This window comes from Dipodomys spectabilis, unplaced genomic scaffold, assembly GCF_019054845.1.
Source record: "Dipodomys spectabilis isolate Male_0828 unplaced genomic scaffold, ASM1905484v1 ptg000050l, whole genome shotgun sequence".
NCBI lineage: Eukaryota > Metazoa > Chordata > Mammalia > Rodentia > Heteromyidae > Dipodomys > Dipodomys spectabilis.
Genome location: NW_024870727.1, coordinates 8,767,626 through 8,786,803, shown reverse-complemented (window position 1 = coordinate 8,786,803; position 19,178 = coordinate 8,767,626). Strand labels below are relative to the sequence as shown.

The 19,178-nt window shown below is 36.6% G+C and overlaps 1 protein-coding gene and 1 non-coding gene across 2 annotated transcripts in view; one reads left to right on the top strand and one right to left on the bottom strand.

Annotated features, from left to right (window-relative positions):
- Positions 1 to 11,903, top strand: part of Skil (SKI like proto-oncogene) — a 30,632-nt gene extending 18,729 nt beyond the window's left edge. The window contains exons 3-7 of the mRNA XM_042678829.1: positions 460 to 557; positions 2,248 to 2,480; positions 5,544 to 5,764; positions 6,333 to 6,557; positions 7,631 to 11,903. Of these exons, the coding sequence (XP_042534763.1) occupies positions 460 to 557; positions 2,248 to 2,480; positions 5,544 to 5,764; positions 6,333 to 6,557; positions 7,631 to 7,789 (936 nt within the window). The 3' untranslated portion in view covers positions 7,790 to 11,903. The remainder of the gene's footprint in view (positions 1 to 459; positions 558 to 2,247; positions 2,481 to 5,543; positions 5,765 to 6,332; positions 6,558 to 7,630) is intronic.
- Positions 11,904 to 13,251: 1,348 nt separating this feature from the next.
- Positions 13,252 to 13,374, bottom strand: LOC122107316. The gene has a single exon (XR_006147338.1). It is a non-coding gene; the product is annotated as a small nucleolar RNA SNORA40 (small nucleolar RNA).
- Between the last annotated feature and the right edge of the window lie 5,804 nt (positions 13,375 to 19,178).

Genomic DNA, 19,178 nt, shown 5'->3' with positions numbered 1-19,178 from the left:
TGTTAACACACTGAAACTTGGGACACGACAGCCCTAATGAGTCTTTGAGTCAAGGTGATTAGACACAATACTTTAAAGATACACAGCTCAATAGAAGATGGCCCTTTGTGCTGGGCACCCATATCTCATACCTGTAATCCTAGCTACTCAGGAGGCTGAGATCTGAGGATCATGGTTTGAAGCCAGCCCAGCCAGGAACCACCAGAAATGCTAGAACTAGAGCTGTGGTTCAAGTGCTAGTATTTTACCGTTGAGCACAAAAGCTCAGGGACAATGCCCAGGTACCTGAGTTCAAGGCCCCAAACTGGAACTAAAAAATTTAAAGAAAGAAAGAAAAAAAAATGTCCCTTTGGTGGTGGAGAACTTGCTTGGAATGGGCCCTGGATTTGATCCCTAGAACTTCAAAAACAAAGTTGTATTTTACCCTCAAAAACCTTACCTTTCCACATTTTTCTACAGACTGATACACCACCAGGAATGGAATTACAGTCATGGTATCCTGTTATAAAACAGGAAGGAGACTCTGTTCCTCAGACACATTCATTTTTACACCCCAGGTGAGTGGATATACATTCATCCAACAGCTTGTTGCCATGTACTGGTCTAGGAGCTTAGTTTTAAGGTTTCTCTTTAATAGATTATCTTTGAAAATTCACAAGCAAGGAAGTTAATATCTTTTGTCTCTTTGTCATCATAGGAAAATCATAAGGAATTCATATTGGTTAGTTACTCTTATTAGAGAAAGCCCAAAGAATCTAAAGAATGTTAATTGTACTGAATATGTGAGACAACCGTTACTGGTGTTTGTATGCTATTTCTAGAAGTAGGTCATTTCCTTTCTGTCCTAAGTGAAACATGAAAGCTGTCTTTTTTATTTAATTAAATGGTTTTACAAAAAGGTTGCAGTTCCACGTGTCAGATGAAGAGTTAAACCAGTTCTTCCAAGAAAACTTGGAGCTTTTATAATAGGCACATCTCTCATATTTCATATTTTATATTTTCACATGGGTTATAAGTATAATCTTCTGTTTATTGAATCCTAGATTTTGATATGCTGCTATAAATCTGATCTCTCCAAGCATGGGGAAGAATTTCAGTCTTATTTATTCTTACACAAAATCAGTGACATATCTATTGCATTAAAACTTGTCAGGTTTTTTTTTTTTTTAGCAGAATACTCTGCTTTCAGATGGAAAGTTCATGAGATTGATAGGAACAATACAGATGTCCTATACACATGTAAGAGGAGCTTAGCTGATGAAGTATTAATTAAATAGTTGCATATTGTTTTGGTAAAGATTACATGTTATTTAAATACTTAGCTCAGATTTGTTTCATGGTCCCTGCAGGTAATCTAGGCACTTTTATGTGAGCTTTGAGAAAATGGAGCAAAACTCAGTCTTAATTTGGTACAACTTGTTACCATTTTATAGGTAGAAAGTACAAATTGTATTTTTATTTTATTTATTTATTTTTGCCAGGGCCTGGGCACTGTCCCTGAGCTTCTTTTGCTCAAGGCTAGCACTCTATCACTTGAGCCACAGTGCCACTTCCATCTTTTTTTGCTTATGTGGTACCGAGGAATCCAATCCAGGGCTTCATGCATGCTAAGCAAGCACTCTAGCACTAAGCCACATTCCCAACCCTAATTGTATTTTTAAAAGATTGCCTTGTTGGGATTGATAGTAGGAGAACTGCCTAGCAGCCAGGAAGCATCCAGAGTGCCTGTTTTCTCTCTGAGCTATTAACAGTGGACCCTAGAAGCTTGTCATTGGCCTGTGTGGGCCCTGTTATAGCAGTGTAGTGGGTGATTAAACAAACTGACAAAGACAAGTGTTCTGCCTTTAGAGATCTGTGGGCAAGAAAATACTCTTCAAAGTAGCATGTAGCCTGTTCTCTTTCTAGAGTAAACTTGACCTACTCAGCTGCTAAACAGTTCTGGAAAGTACTTCATGCTTTAGTTCTCAGCTGGGTTTATAGGAAGAGGAAAAGACTCCTTTTCTTTTCCATCAAGTGTAGTTAGTGCTTAGAAATAACTTGCAAAATAATAATTCTTCGTAAGTTTTGGTCTCCTAAAGTGCTAATAATTTCCATTTATCAAGGACTCTTTATTTTGTGAATTGCTAGATTGTCTTTTTGGTAAATGAAAAAAAAATTGAGTTTAACTGTAGAAAGATAGCACACATCATATTTTTACCCAAATGTAGTATGTAATATTTACCTTATTTTGCCTTTCTTTGTTTTCAGCTACTACTTGTACATGTGTGATAAAGTGGTTGCCCCAAATGTGTCCCTTACTTCTGCTGGGTCCCAGTCTAAAGAAGTCACAAAGACAGAAGCAACTAAGACCATATCAAGACAGTCTGAGAAGCTTCACAGCAGTAGTAAACATCAAAAAACAGTGTCTTATCCAGATGTCTCACTCGAGGAACAAGAGAAAATGGATTTAAAAACAAGTAGAGAATTATATAACCACTCAGGTAAGTATTCAGGAGTTATATTTAAAAAATCAGATGTCTAATATAAAGCACACTTATTTTGTATTTTAAGAGAAGTTTTTTATTCTTTGAACCTCAGTTGTTTCACGGGCCTAGAATTTTCCAGCCTGTGGAGGCTATAGAAAGACTGTTACATGGCTTCACACTGAAAGTGATTCTTGTATTTTTCTTCTTTTGGCCAGAATTTTGCAATAGGTTTCTATTTTTCCTAATTTTCTATGGATTGAGATGTTGTTAATATTAAGAAATATATGAGTGACAGTGTCCAAAAGGAAATGTATTTTTTATTAACTTTTTTTTTTTACTAATTTTTATTGAGATTAAGTGAGTACATAAATTTCACACTATTGTGAGATAGTGATACTTAAAGTCACAAATTTTAACCTTAAGGCAAATTGTCACTATCATGATCTATAATGTTTGTGAATTTTATGAGCTTTGACAGTACAGTTGTTTCTTCCACATTGGGTGATATGTACATTTCTTTCCTTTTACTTAGTGTAAGCTGTTAAACTTTCCCTCTCATTCCCTCCCTCCCATCGCTGCCCTTTAGTTGCTTAGTTCGTTTTCATCAATGTCCAGTGAAGCTGATGAGCCCCTCTGTTGTATATTTTCCCATTTCTCTCTGATTCTGTGTCCTTCTCCTAGCTTCCCTCAGATAGATAGATAGATAGAATAACAATTTTTTTAAAAAATTGTGAGAGCACTTAGTTGTGGAACTCAGGGAAATGTCAGACTCAGGAACTGAGTGCCCTAGGAATCAGGCAGATGTCTGAAGTTTAGAATTCTGAATGGTCATCTTAGAAAAAAATCTGCTTATTTACTACACCTTGTAAATGTTGTGGATAAAACAAGACTTGTCCACTCCACTGCCTGTTCTCTTCCACATTAAAAAAAAAAAAGTAAAAAAAAAAAAGCGGTACAGCTTTGCTTAGTGCCTTACTTGTGTGAGTTATTAACTATTTTCATAGAGAATTGAGATTCTTGTTTTTTTTTATTTTTTTCAGTTGGTCATGGGGTTTGAACTCTGGGCTTGGGCACTGTCCCTGTGCTCTTCAGCTCAAGGAGAGCACTCTACCACTTGAGCCACAGTGCCACTTCCAGTTTTCTAGTGTTTTTTATTGGAGATAAGAGTCTCATGGACTTTCCTGCCCGGGCTGGCTTTGAACTGCTATCTCAGATCGCTAGCTAGGATTACAGGCGCCCAGCTTGGGTTTTTTTGTTTTTTTTTTAATATATACTTTGACTTTTTACCACTTGGTTTTCCTTTGGTTTGAGATATGGTACAGTAATTCATTATGCATCATTATGTCATATTTGCATTGTATTTTGTTTCCCAAATGAATTTCAGTAATTTAAAAACAATTGGAATGTAATTTACATGCCATAAAACTTAAAGTGTACAGTTCACAACTGTCACTATTTAATTGGAGAACATTTACATCACTCCACAAAGAAACCAATCCTCTAATGACTCCTCAGGCTCCTTATTCTGTTTTATGTCTTTATGAACTTGCTCACTCTGGACATTTTCTATAAAAAGAATTATATAATCTATGTTGCACATGTTGGTACTTTTTTTGTAGCTTAATATTTCATTGTATGGATGTGTCATATTTGTTCTTTAGTTGATGGGCATTTGTAATGTTTTCACGTTTTGGCTATTATGAATGATGCTGCTATGAATAATTGGGTACAAGTTTTAGAGTAGACATATGTTTTCATATTAAAGGCTGGAATTGCTGGGTCATATGTTAACTGTGTTCATACTTTGAGGGACTCTGCAATTACCTCCAAAGTGACTGTGCCATTGTGCATTCTCTAGCAGTTTGAGAGGATTTTGAGATTCGCACATTTTTGTCAACATTTGTAACTATGTGTCATGATTATTGCATTGTCAGGTGGTACCACGTGGTTTTCATTTGAAATCCCCTAATAACTGATGATGTTGAACATTAAAAAAAAAAGTTTTCCTGGGTACTAGGTATTTTCTCAGAGGAAAGTATAATTTAGATCCTTTGTCTGGATTGGCTTGTCGCTTTTCTTTTGAGTACTAAATTGGGTCACATGTTACTTTTGAGTACTAGGAGTTATTTTTGTATTTTGGATTCTTACCATGTAAATAAGTTGTCATTCTGTCACTTTTTCATTTTATTTATAGTGACCCTTGAAGCATGTAAGTTCTTAATTTTTGTGATTTTTAATTTTCTTAATTGTGATTTTTTTCTGTTTTGGTCGGTCATGGGGCTTGAACTCTGGGCCTGGGCGCTGTCCCTGAGCTCTTCAGCTCAAGACGAGCACTCTACCGCTTGAGCCACAGTGACACTTCCGGTTTTCTAGTGGTTTATTGGAGATAAGAGTTTCACAGACTTTCCTGCCTGGGCTGGCTTTGAACCGAAATCCTAAGATCTCACTCAGCCTCCTGGGTAGCTAGGATTACAGGCGTGAGCCGCTGGCTCCCAGCTTTAATTGTGATTTTTAATTTCTTAATTTTCTTGATTTCTGTAGTCTTGTAGTAAACTTTGAAATTGGAAATGATGGGTCCTCAAATTTAAAATAAGCTTGTCAGTTTCCCTGCAAATATCTAAATGAGGACTTTTTTTTTTTTTTTTTTATTCTTTTTTTTTTTTTAATTTTATTTTATTTTATTTGAGAACATACTGTACAGAGGGGTTACAATTACATGGGCAGGATAATGCATACATTTCTTACCAAGCATTGCAGCCTTAAATGAGGACTTTTGATAGAGATTGAATTGAGTAATGGACCAGTTTGGGAAGCATTGTCCTCTTTACAGTATTGCCATCTACTCTGTTCATTCCATGAAAATGTGATACCTTTCTATGTATTTAGGTTTGCAATTCTTTCAGTAGTGTTTTGTAGTTATCATTACAAACATATGACATCCATTGTTAGTTTTTCCTAAGCATTTTATTTTTCTTGATTTATATATAGAATTGTCTTGGATTTCAATTATGGTTTGTTACAGTGACTTTTAAATGGTCTTATTCATATTTTATAACTTGATTTTTTTTCTGTTCAAAGATCCATTGATCTCAAATAATTCTGCAAGTAAGAAGAAATCTGAACCTGCCTTAGTAAGAGACACAAGGAAGCATGATGCTGCAGCCTCCTCTCCACTTCCTGTCAGAGATGTTACTTGTGAAGATGATAAGGGAAAGATCATGGAAGAAGTAATGAGAACTTATGTAAAGCAACAGGAGAAGTTGAACTCAATTTTACAAAAGAAGCAACAGCTTCAGATGGTAAAATTTGTATTTAAAGTTCTATCTAAAGTTCAAGCCCTATGATCAACAACAACAAAAAAGAATAATTAATAGTTGTTAAAAGATAATTTCTAAGGGTTTTAGTGTGAAAGTCAAGAGGAAATGGTAAACTGTACTTTAGATTATTTAGTTTTATATTTATAAGCATTTTTGACATGTTATTTTTTTGTTGTTGTTGATCATGGAGTTGGAATGGGTCTGGGCACTGTCCCTGAGCCTTTCTGTTTAAGGCTAGCACTCTACCACTTTGAGCCACAGCTCCACTTCATTTTTCTGGTGGTTAATTGGAGATAAGAGTCTAATGGACTTTCCTACTTTGCTGGCTTTGACCTAGGATCCTCACATCTTAACCTCCTGAGTAGCTAGAATTATAGCGTGAGCCCACCCAGATGACATTTAAATTTTTAGCAACAACAACTTTAATAATTGCTTCAATAGAGAAGTAATATATTACAGATGTTAGATATTCTCTGACATAGTTTTTCTTGAAGTGATGTTTTAAATATGCAAATGAAGTAAAAATTGTGACATGATTTTTATATTATAGGAAGTGGAAATGTTGAGCAGTTCAAAAGCTATGAAAGAACTCACTGAAGAACAGCAGAATTTGCAGAAAGAGCTTGAATCTTTGCAAAATGAACATGCTCAAAGAATGGAAGAATTTTATGTTGAACAGAAAGACTTAGAGAAAAAATTGGAGCAAGTAATGAAGCAAAAATGTACCTGTGACTCAAATTTAGAAAAAGACAAAGAGGCTGAATATGCAGCACAGGTAAGAATAATTCAGTTTGTATATTGATGCCCTTTCAACAAGGAAATGGAAACTATTACTTTTTAATTTAGGGAGTTACTTTGTCATTGTATTGTAGTTTGCAAAATAGTTAATTGTGGTAAATACTTTATTTGATATTGTTCACAATTATTTTTTGACCTTTATTTTTAACATTTATTAGTTTTCTGTAATAATTTACTTGAATTACTAATCTCTAGTTCTTTGATTATAAAAGTCTTATGTTGTTTCTGGCTGGAACTTTAAATGCTCATAGAGCACTTGCTTTGTATTCACAAGGTTCTGGATTGGATTCCCAGCATCAAATGCATGAATGAATGAGTAAATAAGTAAACCAACAAAAAACTAAGTTATGTAAAATGTATATATATAGATATTTGGAGCAGCAGTAGTGGGGTTGAACTCAGTCTTTATCTTGTAGGTAGGCCCTCTTACCACTGAGCCATGCCTCTAGCCCTGATTTTTGCCTTATGTTTGAAATAGGGCCTCTCTTCCTGCTCCCCTGCTCACTTGAACATGATCTGTTTATGTAGATTTCCCACTATAATCCAGGATCAAAGGCTCACTCCACTATGTCTTAACTCTCTATTAAGGAGTCTTGGGGACTTTTCTGTCCCAGTTGGCCTTGAACTATGTTCCTTCCAATTTCAGCCTCCAAAATAGGTAGAATTATAGGCATGAGCCACCAGCTCCTGGCTAAAATTGTATTACTTTAATGTAGTATATGGGCTTTCAGGTAAAATAAACAAAGATAAACTGTTGGCTGCTATATTGAAAGTTCAGGTGATAAGTAGTAGTGGCTTGCATTGTGGAGAACAAATGCACAGGAACTGGCTGTCATGAGAGGTGTAGGAGAGCATGGGGTAGTGAGCATGCAGAAGGTGTATTTCCTCAATCCAATGTCATGTCAGATGTAAGAGGACTCAAGGGATTGTGTAATATGCACGAAATAGCTGATTTTGTAAAAGGTAATGTATTTATAGGTCTTAACTATAATGAGATTAAATGGGAAAAGAAAACAATGAAAGCTGACAGATTTTTTTTAAATCACATAGTTGGCAGAACTGAGACAGAGACTGGACCATGCTGAGGCTGACCGGCAGGAACTCCAGGATGAACTGAGACAGGAGCGGGAAGCAAGGCAGAAGCTAGAGATGATGATCAGAGAGCTAAAGCTGCAAATTCTGAAATCATCGAAGACCGCAAAAGAGTAGAAGTGGTTGAGGAGGTTCATCTGTGGATTATGGACAGCGTTTCTTTTTGTTTGTTTGTTGCTTGCTTTGGTAATTGATTTCTGAGCATCTTATCTGCATGAAGATTAGACATTCTGTTAATTTGTAGATCAGAGAGCCAGAAGAGATTATATATTAATACATACATTTTTACATTTTCCAAGTGGATGAAAATGTGGTTTCATTGTACTTTTTTTCCTTGTCAGCTTGGTAACAATACTATATGGTTTCAACTAATAGATAATCAACCTGTATTTCTAATGCACACTTGCAGTTGTGTACTTTTTAAAGAGCTGAATTATGTGATGGAAGAGAGCTGGGTCAATTGCATTATCCATATTTCACACTGAATTTTAGATACAAGTAGTAGCATCCGAATTCCAGTATGTAACAAAGAGCTACTCTAGGAGTTGAACCTGTTTTTCTCATTAATAGTGTCTCCTAAGTTGATACAATATACTTATTATTATATACCACATTTACTTTGTTTAGACTATAGAACAAATTTCCACCATTTTCCTTTTTGATGTCTCTTAGAGGCATTCTGTTAATGAAGTTACAGCACACCCCCTGGACATGACGGGAAGGGTTACATGCTTTAGTATGCTATGCTGCTAAACACAAGAAGCAGCTGTGATTTGTCTTTAAGTGTGGTTTTATTTAGAAGAGAGAGAGAGTGTGTGTGTGTGTGTGTCTATGTTTTGAAGTGACTTCAGAAAAAAAAATTCTGAACTTTTAATAGTGATATTGACAATAATGTTCTTGAGAAAAGTGGATGCCATTGATGTACATTAGTTTCTATATAGTCCATAATCCTCCTGTACAGTTTTATATGTAGTCTTATGTGGATCTTACTAAAATTTATATAATGGATTTGTTCCTTTTAAGTGATAAAATATTAAACACCTCAAAGGTTATTTTGGACTTTTGTATGTTTAAATATTATGTTATCAAAATTGCACGAATGGACCATTTTCAATTGCTCTTTAATAGAAAATGAATTTACAGACAACTAATAGGTTATTATAGAATAAATACCTATCATTGAAAGGTTTATAAAATAAATTTCAGATGACAAAGGAATTTCATAGCTTGGGGAAGGGCCACACCTGCACTTTGATTTTTCTCTCATTTTCTTTTTTGCACAGAAAAGTCTATCATTTTTAATATTAAATATCACATTAAAAATGAGTAATTCTTAGGTTAAAGTTACTAGGTAAAATTCTCAGTCTACAGTTATTTTAAAGGAAAATTTTTGACTCCCACAGCACATTATCCCATCAGGTTTTTTCTTGAGGTACTAGATAAAACTACTTTAAAAAGCTGAATTTACTTTAAAAAGAAATTAGCTTGATGAAGGTTATGTGCTGTTTCAATCGTAGGTCCTCTGATGGTTTAGGACTTCAAAACTTACTAGGTTATAGTGGATTGGTTTTATATTTTGCTTCATGGTACTCTCATCTGCAAAGGACACCTTTGTATTTCCCCAAATGTAGTTTGTTTTCTAAATATTTTCTGATCTAAATATGTACTTTGCATTTACCATATTAACCCTATAATTTAATTTGTTGATTCTTGGAATTTCCTCAAGGAGGAAAAAAAAATGTTAAAATGACCATGTACCCCAGTGCCATTTATGTACACCTGGAGAAAGAAAAACAATAGACACATAAAGTAGTTAGGTTGTGAATTGATTGTAAACTCAAGTACCTGTAATTTCATTCATCTTATTAGCTCAAACCTTTCTGCTTATGCTACTTAGCAAATGATAATCTTTAAGTTTAAGCCTAAAACTTCCAAGATACTTTGCTTATTCTTTGAATTATATTTTAAAATTCTAAGTGGGCATCGAAACACCATTAAATTATACACTGTTAAACTAGAATTGAGTAAAGAAACCTTTTTTTCTAGTCTTTGATGACTTTGTAAGATCTTTACTTTCCCCAGAGGATATATTGATTGATGTGCCATAGGTTTCTGTCTACCTTCCTTGAAGATTATTTTTTGTCAATATGTAAATACATGTCTTATTATTAAAAGTAACTTTAAGTTAAATTGCACCACATAGCTTGAAAAATAATGTAGAGATTTTGTAATACTTTAAAACTGACCTCTGCTAAAATGTTCATTTAACACCCTTCTATTCTTTGCATGCTCATGTCATGTGCTAGTTGCTATCTTAAAGTTTGTTTTGGTGTTTTGTGTGCTATGCCAAGTTCACTAAGCAAGCAGATTTTCCCTTAGATTTCATATTTCTGTCTCTATATATTTATATATGCATTTATATATATATGCATATATTTTAAGGTAAAACAAGAATGGTTAAAAGGTACATTAAGTAATGGCCTATAAAGTTTTCTGTAGCCTTTCAGGAAGAAAGACAATATTGGAAGTGGGTGATGAGTGATATTAAACTAGTTTGGGTGGTGATAGTTTTGGTGGCCTAAACTTTTGTGAGGAAAATGAACTAAATCTATAAAGGGAGTAACTGTCACTTAGAAGCTTGTAAACATGCTCACAAGTGCAACTTCTAACACTCAAAGAATAATCAATGACTTAGGTTTGGTTTGTGCTTTAATTTTTGTAAAGTATATTCTTTTGCTTGGAATTTCTGTGTCCTCTGTAGTTAGGATGTTTTTGTTTCTTGAACTGATTTTTATATTTAATATATTACCAGTTTAGATATTAAGCCATTTGTACAGGATTGAGGAAGAGGAAAAAAATCATGTACAGACTGAATTATAGAGCTGTCACTATAGTAGGCAAAATAGACCAAGTACTATGATGTTTGCAGGTGGCCCCTTCTGGAGATCATAGCAGAAGGAACCCGTTCATTTGCACATCTGTGGCTTCTGTATCATGGAGCATGAAATGATAAGAAACTCAATAATACAGAAGGTGTTTCCCTGTAAATAGTGGCAAAGTAGTACTGAGGAATTTTTAGTAGCTTCTGAAGCTTTCTTCTCAATAATGACCATGTTTGATTACTTAGGGAATCTTTTTATTTGCCCTTTATGCATTTAATTCACAACAGGAAATTAAAAATTTATATGAATTTGTGCTCATACTGTACATCTATTCCTGTGCTTGGAACTACTTGTTAATAGTTTTTATTGAAGCTATCAGCAATAAGGAACGTAAAACTGCTGTATTATACGTTGTGGAGTTGAATAATTTAAAACCAGCTTAATTTTTTTTTCTAGAATAGAATACTTAAGCATTTCCACTGTGGAAGAAAGCATATGGGTATTTTGTATTGCATCTTGTTTTAAAAGGACAGTCCTTTTTTTTTTTTAATCCACTTAAATGACTTCTAAAACTCGTAGTGTAATTTGGAGCCTGTTTAGAAATAGAATTAAATATATAGTGCTACTGTTTTGAATTAGAAAGTGATCAAATGTAAAAACATTTAAAAAATTAAGCCCAGAAAACAAATAGTGTTTGAACTTAGTTTAATATAAATTTGTAAGATTTTTTTCTTCAATATAGATACCTCACTTGAAAATAAAGGAAGCACAGCATACTTAAAGTAGTTCTTAAAAAAAGCATCCTATTAAGACAGTTGCTAAATTTAGGACATCTTTTGGGAAGTTAGAGTTTATGAGAAATAAAATGTACCTTCTTTTAACTATCTTGTTAGAAATACTTGTTTTATCCTGATAATTTTAAGCCAACACGGTAGTCTTAAATTGTTTCTGAATTTCTAACTGGTGAAAGCAGTCAATGAACGATCTGTTTGGCAACTATTGAAACAACTTGATGACTATATTGACCACAATTCAACTTCAACTTATAATTTTGCCAATGATGTACAGTTTTCTGATTAAAATTGCTGTGTTGGTTGCATTACATGACACAGAACTGTCCTCTACCTCACGTGAAATAAATATTTTATATGGTTTTACTAAAAATAAGACTCATCTATCTGGTCATTTAGTTTACAAATTTTGAATTCTATTTATTGAAACATGACATACTGTGCTCTTAGCTTATACCTCAATTGTATTTTGTGCTGTTTTCCATTTTCATGCCTTGTAAATAACTTGTATAGATTGTGGATGAAATTCCAAATAAAAAAGTTTTAATGCCAATGAAATTTGATCCCGTATTAGGTTAACTTTCCTGTTCTCAAAGACTGACATTTTCTCCGTTTATTTCTTTACAGTCTATGCATTACACATTAACGTGGAAAACCTATTTGATTATACTATTTTATTATAAAAGAGAACATTTCCTATAATTCGGAATACCAGCATTTTGTGACAATTGGACTTTTGTTTTAATATCTTTCCCAGATCATGATATAATCTTATCTATGAATGATCTATGTTATCCATCAATTTAGCAATTTAAAGCAACAAATGTCTCAGTATCCAAGGGCAGAAATCCCTGAGCAGGTTGGCCGAGTGGGCTGAGGAGCTGATCTGAGGGCACCGGGTCAGGTGGGGAACAGTCAAATGAGCTTGACAGCTGGAGGGTCTGTTCTCAAGTCACAGCTGTTGACAGGCACGCAGTGTGTCTGTACCTACCTATGTACCGCATTCATTGTTCTTGCCACAGCCTCCAGGGGGCTGGCTTACACAAAAGCCGTCCCTTCTGAGTCACACACAGTCCTGTGGTAGGGGTAGGCCCTGAAGTCCGGTTCTGCTGAATGGGAGGAGGCTCACACAGGGACATGAAATGGCAAGAGGTGCGGACCATCGCAAGGCATTTTAGATTATGGCTCCAATACTCTATCTTAATTGTGTGTGTGTGTGTGTGATGTATGAACAAAATTGGCCGACTTAGCTATTTTAAACATACTTAAGTGGCAATTAAGGATATTCATCGTGTTCCAAACTTTTATCCCAGATTTTGTACCTTTCACATAATAATTTCCCATTTCTTTCTCAGCCCTGATAAGTATTTTCTGTCTGTGGATTTACTTCTTGCACATAGGTAGAATAAAAATATTTTGTTTTTGGCTTATTCCATGTACCATGATGTATTCAGAATATATCCTTGTCACTTGTATCAGAATTTCATTCCTTTTTGTGGTTCATTATGTATTTATATCCCTTTATAGATATTCCATTGATGGACACTTCTTTCTTGTTTTTGTTTTTGGGTCCGGTTGTGGGGCCTGAACTCTGGGCCTGGGCGCTGTCCCTCAGCTCTTCAGCTCAAGGCTAGTGCTCTACCACTTGAGCCACAGCACCACTTCCGGCTTTTCTCTTTTTGCTTATGTGCTGCTGAGGAATCAAACCCAGGGCCTCAGGCATGCAAGGCAAGCGCTCTACCGCTGAGCCAACTTCCCAGCCCCTGGACACTTCTTTCTACCTTTTTTTCCCAGATGAAAACTAAAATGTTTACTAAGTCTCAGAAGTATAAATTTGCTTTACAGCAACTTTATTCTCAGAGCAACTGAGTTAACAAACCCTCACATTGCCAACTGTTGGAGGAATCATATTCCTTCTTACATGTACCAAAATCTCATGTCAGCAATGAGTTCTGGGTTGCAAAAGAGGGTTTACTATTTGCACCTGTCTGTAAGGCTTTGTTACAAATTAGACAGACAGACAGACACACACAAACACACATGTGCTCTCTTTCTACTTTTTAACTTGCAAATAGTGCTGTCAATGTTGACTGACAGGTACACGAAGTCCCTACTTTGTGTATGTTTGTGCTGATCCTGGGGTTTGAGCTCAGGGCCTGGGCACCGTCCCTGAGCTTCTGTGCTGAAGGCTAGTACTTTATCACATAAGCCACAACTTCACTTCTGGCTTTTTGCTGGTTAGTTGGAGATAAGAGTCTCATAAACTTTCCTGCCTGGGCTGACTTCCAACCGCAATCCTCAGATCCCAGCCTCCTAAGTACCTAGTATTACAGGCGTGAGCCATTGGTGCCTGGCCAGTTTTACAAGTTTTTTGTTTTTTTGTTTTCCATTTAAAATCTATTGACAGAAGTATAGCTAGGCCAGCCCTGGTGGCTCACCCATGTAATCCTAGCTACTCAGAAGGCTGAGATCTGAGGATTACAGTTTGAAGACAGCCTGGTCAGGAAAGTCCGTGAGACTCTGATCTCCAATAAACCACCAGAAAACCAGACATGGCATTGTGGCTCAAAGTGGTAGATGCTAGACTTGAGTGAAAGTCTCAAGGATAGCACCTAATGCCTGAGTTCAAACCCCACAACTGTCAAAAAAAAATTTTTTTTAAAGAGAAATATATCTGGCTCCTTCAATCTTGGTTTCTGTTTGCATGGAATTTCTTTTTCCCACTCCCTCCTTTCTTCCCTCTCTCTTCCTCAGGTCTCAGCCTACTGAGTAGCTAGATATCAGGAATGAACCATCAGTGCCTGGCCCCCTGTGTCTATTGTAAGCTTACCTGAAGGTTTTTGCCCTGTGCATTTCTGAGGAGGCTAGTAGCAGATGCAGTATTGTACTTGAGGAAAGTATGGTCAGACCCAGAGCTCACTATTGGAATGTGGATGACCTATATTTTGGTGAAAGCAGGCTTGAGGTGCTGTGGGGATGCATAGGAAGAGGCCAGGAGGCCCAAAGTTAGAGATCCTTGCGCTAAGCAAAGCTTTTGAATGCATAGAGTGACTGAATGGAGAACGCCACTGTGCTTTAGTGAGGAACTGCTAAGGAGTTGTTTGGGTGGGATGGATGTTTCATGGGGCAGGTGTGTGTGTGTGTGTGTGTGTGTGTGTGTGTGTGTGTGTGTGTGTGAGGTATATGTGTAGCTTGAACTCAAGGCTGCACACCCTCATTTGGCTTAAAAAAAAAAAATCACTGAAGGCTGAAAAGCAGCTGCTCCATTTTGGGCCTTTTGCAGGTTAATTGGAGATAAGAATCTTTTGGATGTGTTTGCCCAGGCTGACTTTGAACTGTGATCCTCAGATCTCAGCCTCCTGAGCAGCTAGGATTACAGGTGTGAGCCACCAGTGCCCAGCTTAAAATATTTTCACTGTAAAAACTAAAATGGAGCCTGGAGCAGGTGGCTCAAGCCTGTAATTGTGGCTACTCGGGAAGATAAAATCTGAGGATCCTGATTTCAAGCCTGTGGGGCAAGAGAGTCTCCGAGACTCTTATCTCCACTTAACCACTTGACAATTGGAAGTGGTGTTGTGGTTCAAAGTGGTAGAGCACTAGCCTAGAGGAAAAGGAGGCCCTTAGTTCTAGCCCTATGACCAAAAACAAACAAACAAACAAAAACACCCAAGACAAAACAACAACAACCAAAAAAGTTAAAAGTGTCCAGGCACTCTTAATTGAAATGTAAATAAAAAGAACTTAATTGAAAAATGTCATAATTTTATTAGATAAATGTTTCTAAGTGGGAACAAAGAATATATTTTTTAATCTTCTTGATACATATTGCAAACTACTCTGGAAATGGGGTGTGTTGGTGGTGATGATATTTTGTAATTTTTAGTTTGGTGTTAAAAAAATAAATAATTTTTTAAAGCATCATTGCATTTAGTTTTGATGGCTACTTTATAAACACAATTTTACTAGTTCTCTAATGTATTTAAATTATACAGAGGCCAATGTAATTAAAAATGGACACAAATGGGTTTTCCTTCCTTGCTATTGTTTCTCACGTATTTTTAAGGTACCATGTGATTTGTTGTTGTTGTTGTTGTTGCTTTGTATGTCCCTCCTCCACGGTATAACCCCTGTTTTCACTGTATTTGATGTCGGTATAATTTGGGAAGGGGAAGGGAAAAAACAAACTGTTTAAATAGGGATACAGATTGATCCATTGCAACAATGAGATGTACAAGACGCTATGTCGAAAAACGAACTTTACAATTTAGGCAAGGATGTGGGGGGGTAGAGGGGTGGGTTGGGGGGGGGTTGGAGGGTGTAGTTGAGGAGGTGGGAGGGACGAAATGGTAGGGGAAACATAAAGGAGGAGGCAACAATGCTTGATAAGAAATGCACTCATTACCTTGCTCAGGTAACTGTAACCCCTCTGTACAGTATTTTCACAATAAAAAACATTTAAAAAAATGAAGTAGGACATGAATTTTTAACACTGGGCGTACACAGAGAATCTCTAAATGAGGTTTGTTCAGGACAAAATTGCTCACTGGCGGTACTTGAAAACCTATTTTGTGTTAAGATTTTATGTCATAACTGTGAGTATAATTCCCAAGTAGAGCCTGCTACAGAGTAAGTAAAAATCTTGCAATTTAATGGTCCTATCTCCAAAAGTAATGTTACAATGACCTGGTAGTTTTATATCCTGAAGCCTTTCTCCTATTAAGACGGATAAAAGCCCAGTGTCAGTGTCATACTACTCACCTGAAATCCCCAGCAACCTAGGAAGCTGAAGCAGGAGGAGGATCATAATTTCAAGACCAGTCTGGGCTGCAAAGTGAGATTCAAAGTCCAAAGGTCTGGTCGTGGGGCCTGAACTCTGGGCCTGGATGCTGTCCCTCAGCAATTCAGTTCAAGGCTAGCGCTCTACCACTTGAGCCTTAGCATCACTTCTGGCTTTTTCTTTTCTCCTACATATGTGGTGCTAAGGAATCGAACCCAGGGCCTCATGCATGCAAGGCAAGCGCTCTACCACTGAGCCACCTTCCCAGCCCATTAAATAATTTTTATCTAGTATTAATAGGGACTATGAGAGCCCTCTAGTGGCCTAGGTAAGTTTTGCAGAAATATCTGTGGAATTAAAAAGATTTGAATTCAACCTTTATGGCTGTGAAGGAGGCCTAGAATGATCTTGGCTGCTAAGGAAACCTTATCTTGTAGTTAGAACAAAGGGATGTCATTTGATTTCCTTTCCAATTCTTGTTTATGTGCTCCCTGGTTATGAAACACTTTGGATTTCACTTACCTGTTTTACAAACACTGTGTTTATAAACAGATTTACAAATGACTGGTTATTTTTGGAATAAAAGCTAATATTTATTTGCTTACTTATATATTTATTTGTTGTGACTGGGGATTTAACTCAGGGCACTGGCATTATGGTGAGCATTTTTCCACAGCCATGTCCCAGCTGAATGAGCTAATATTTATTGAGTACTCTGTTAGTATTCCCCCGAGCATTTTACATACATGTGAGACTTATTTCTCACAGTTATGATGAAGGTAAATAGAAGCTGACAGCTGGTGACTCACACCTAGAATCCTAGCTACTCAAAAGGCTGAGAACCGCCAGTCTGGGCAGGAAAGTCCATGAGAGTTTTATCTCCAATTAGCCACCAAAAAGCCAGATGTGGAGGTGTGGCTCAAGTGGTAGAGTGCCAGTTATGAGCAAAAAAGCTAAGTGAGAGCTGGAGGCCCTGAGTCCAAGCTTCAGTATCAACACACACATGCACATACATACATGCATACACACACACACACACATACATGCAGGCACACATATACACATACACACATATGCATGCACACATACATATTCACAGATACATACATACACATACATATATACACACACAGATACATATACATACACATGTATACATACATACACACACACATACATATACATACATATTACACATACATACGTACATACATACACACATACACACATCTACCCACATACATATACACATACACACACACACACACACACACACCAGGCGAGAAGACTCAAACCTGAAACATTATTTCATTATGTTTGTTCATGATTTTGGCTTATCTACAAGCAGAAGGAGGACAAATTTGGGATAAAATGGCTTCTGTAGTGATTGTATTATTAATGTACGATGAAGGCCAAAAAATGGGACTTTGAAAGACATTTTTCTCTAGTAGTTCATTTTTATTTGATTTGATTTTTGTCAGTCATAAACTTGAACTCAGTGCCTGGGTGCTATCCCTGAACTTTTGTGCTCAAGGCTAGTGCTCTACCACATTGAGCCACAGCACCACTTCCGGTTTTCTGGTGGTTAATTGGCAATATGTATCTCACAGATTTTCCTACCTGGGCTGGCTTTGAACCATGATCCTCAAATCTCAGTTTTTTGATATAGGTGTGAGAGTCACATAGTGCTGAGCTTGACTTTTATTTCTTTCCTTCCTTCCTCCCTCCCTCCCTTCTATCCTCCCTTCCATTTCCTTCTTTGTCTTTCTTTCCTTCTTTCCTCCTGTGGAGTATCTCTAAGTTTTCCTAGCTAATCTTTAAACTTCTGGGCTCTAGTGATTCCCTCATCTCAGCCTAATGAATGCTGGAACTACAGGCAAGCACCACTGTGCTAGGGTTAGTAGCTAAATCTGAAGTCCTAGATGGAAGTATTATGTAAATGTGACATATTTTGCTGGTGGAGTTGGCCAGAATCTCAAGATAACTGCAAAGCATTTCTTCTTGTTTTATTTGGCACACATTAGTTAACATGGGGGATTTCATTGTAACATTGTCACCCATGCCTATAATATATTCCATTCAGTCTCTCCCCTCCCCCTTCCTAACATGATTTCAACAGGTTTCACTGTTCTATTTTCATACATTCAAACTATCTACTTTGACAACTATACTCATCTTAGTTCACCTTATAACTGGGGACTTTAAAAAAAATTGGTCATGGGTCTTGAACTCAGGGTCTGAGTACTGTCCCTGAGGTTTTTTTTTTTTTTTTTTCTCAATGCTGGAGCTCTACTCCTTTGAGCCACAGCACCACTTCCAGTTTTCTGGTGGTTAACTGGAGATAAGAGTCTTATGGGCTTTGGTGTGAGGGCTGGCTTTGAACCACAATCCTCAGATCTCAGCCTCCTGAGTAACTAGGATTACAGGTGTGAGCCACTGGTGCCTGGAAGTAACTAAGGACTTTGAAAACTGAGAGGTGAGCAGTACATACCTTTCCCATTGAGAAAGCTCTATTTGTCTAGAGGTTTCACTTTTCTTCCTTATGTGCCTTTATATTGCCACCCTAGCAAAACTTGGAGTTTTGCAAACTCAATTTCTCTCTCTGTCTCTCTGTCTCTGTCTCTCGCTCATTTTGACATATTCTCTATGCTGTGAATTTGTACTCTGATTCTAAAAATATGTACATGTGGAGTTTCTGTGTTATCAAATATTTAAAAATCACAATTTATCTTTAAAAAGAGGTCCTATTAGAAGGACTTGATTTGTAAATGAGTAATCTTACATAAGTACTTTCATATGCATCTTCAGATCTCATGTTTGGTTTCCTGAGGAGGTGTACTTTCTTCAGGACACGAAGAAGACTGTCATAGACAAATGCATCTTGCAGTTAAGTCTAATTATTATTTGGCATATTGAAATTGTTTCTGTGCAAGACAGGAAATGTTTTGTCTTTTTTTTAAAACCAGCATGCAATGATCAAAGACAACCACTAGTGGGCGCTAATAGCCCACTCCTTTGGCCGAGTGCTCTCGGAGGGACTGTAGCTTGGCAAGTAG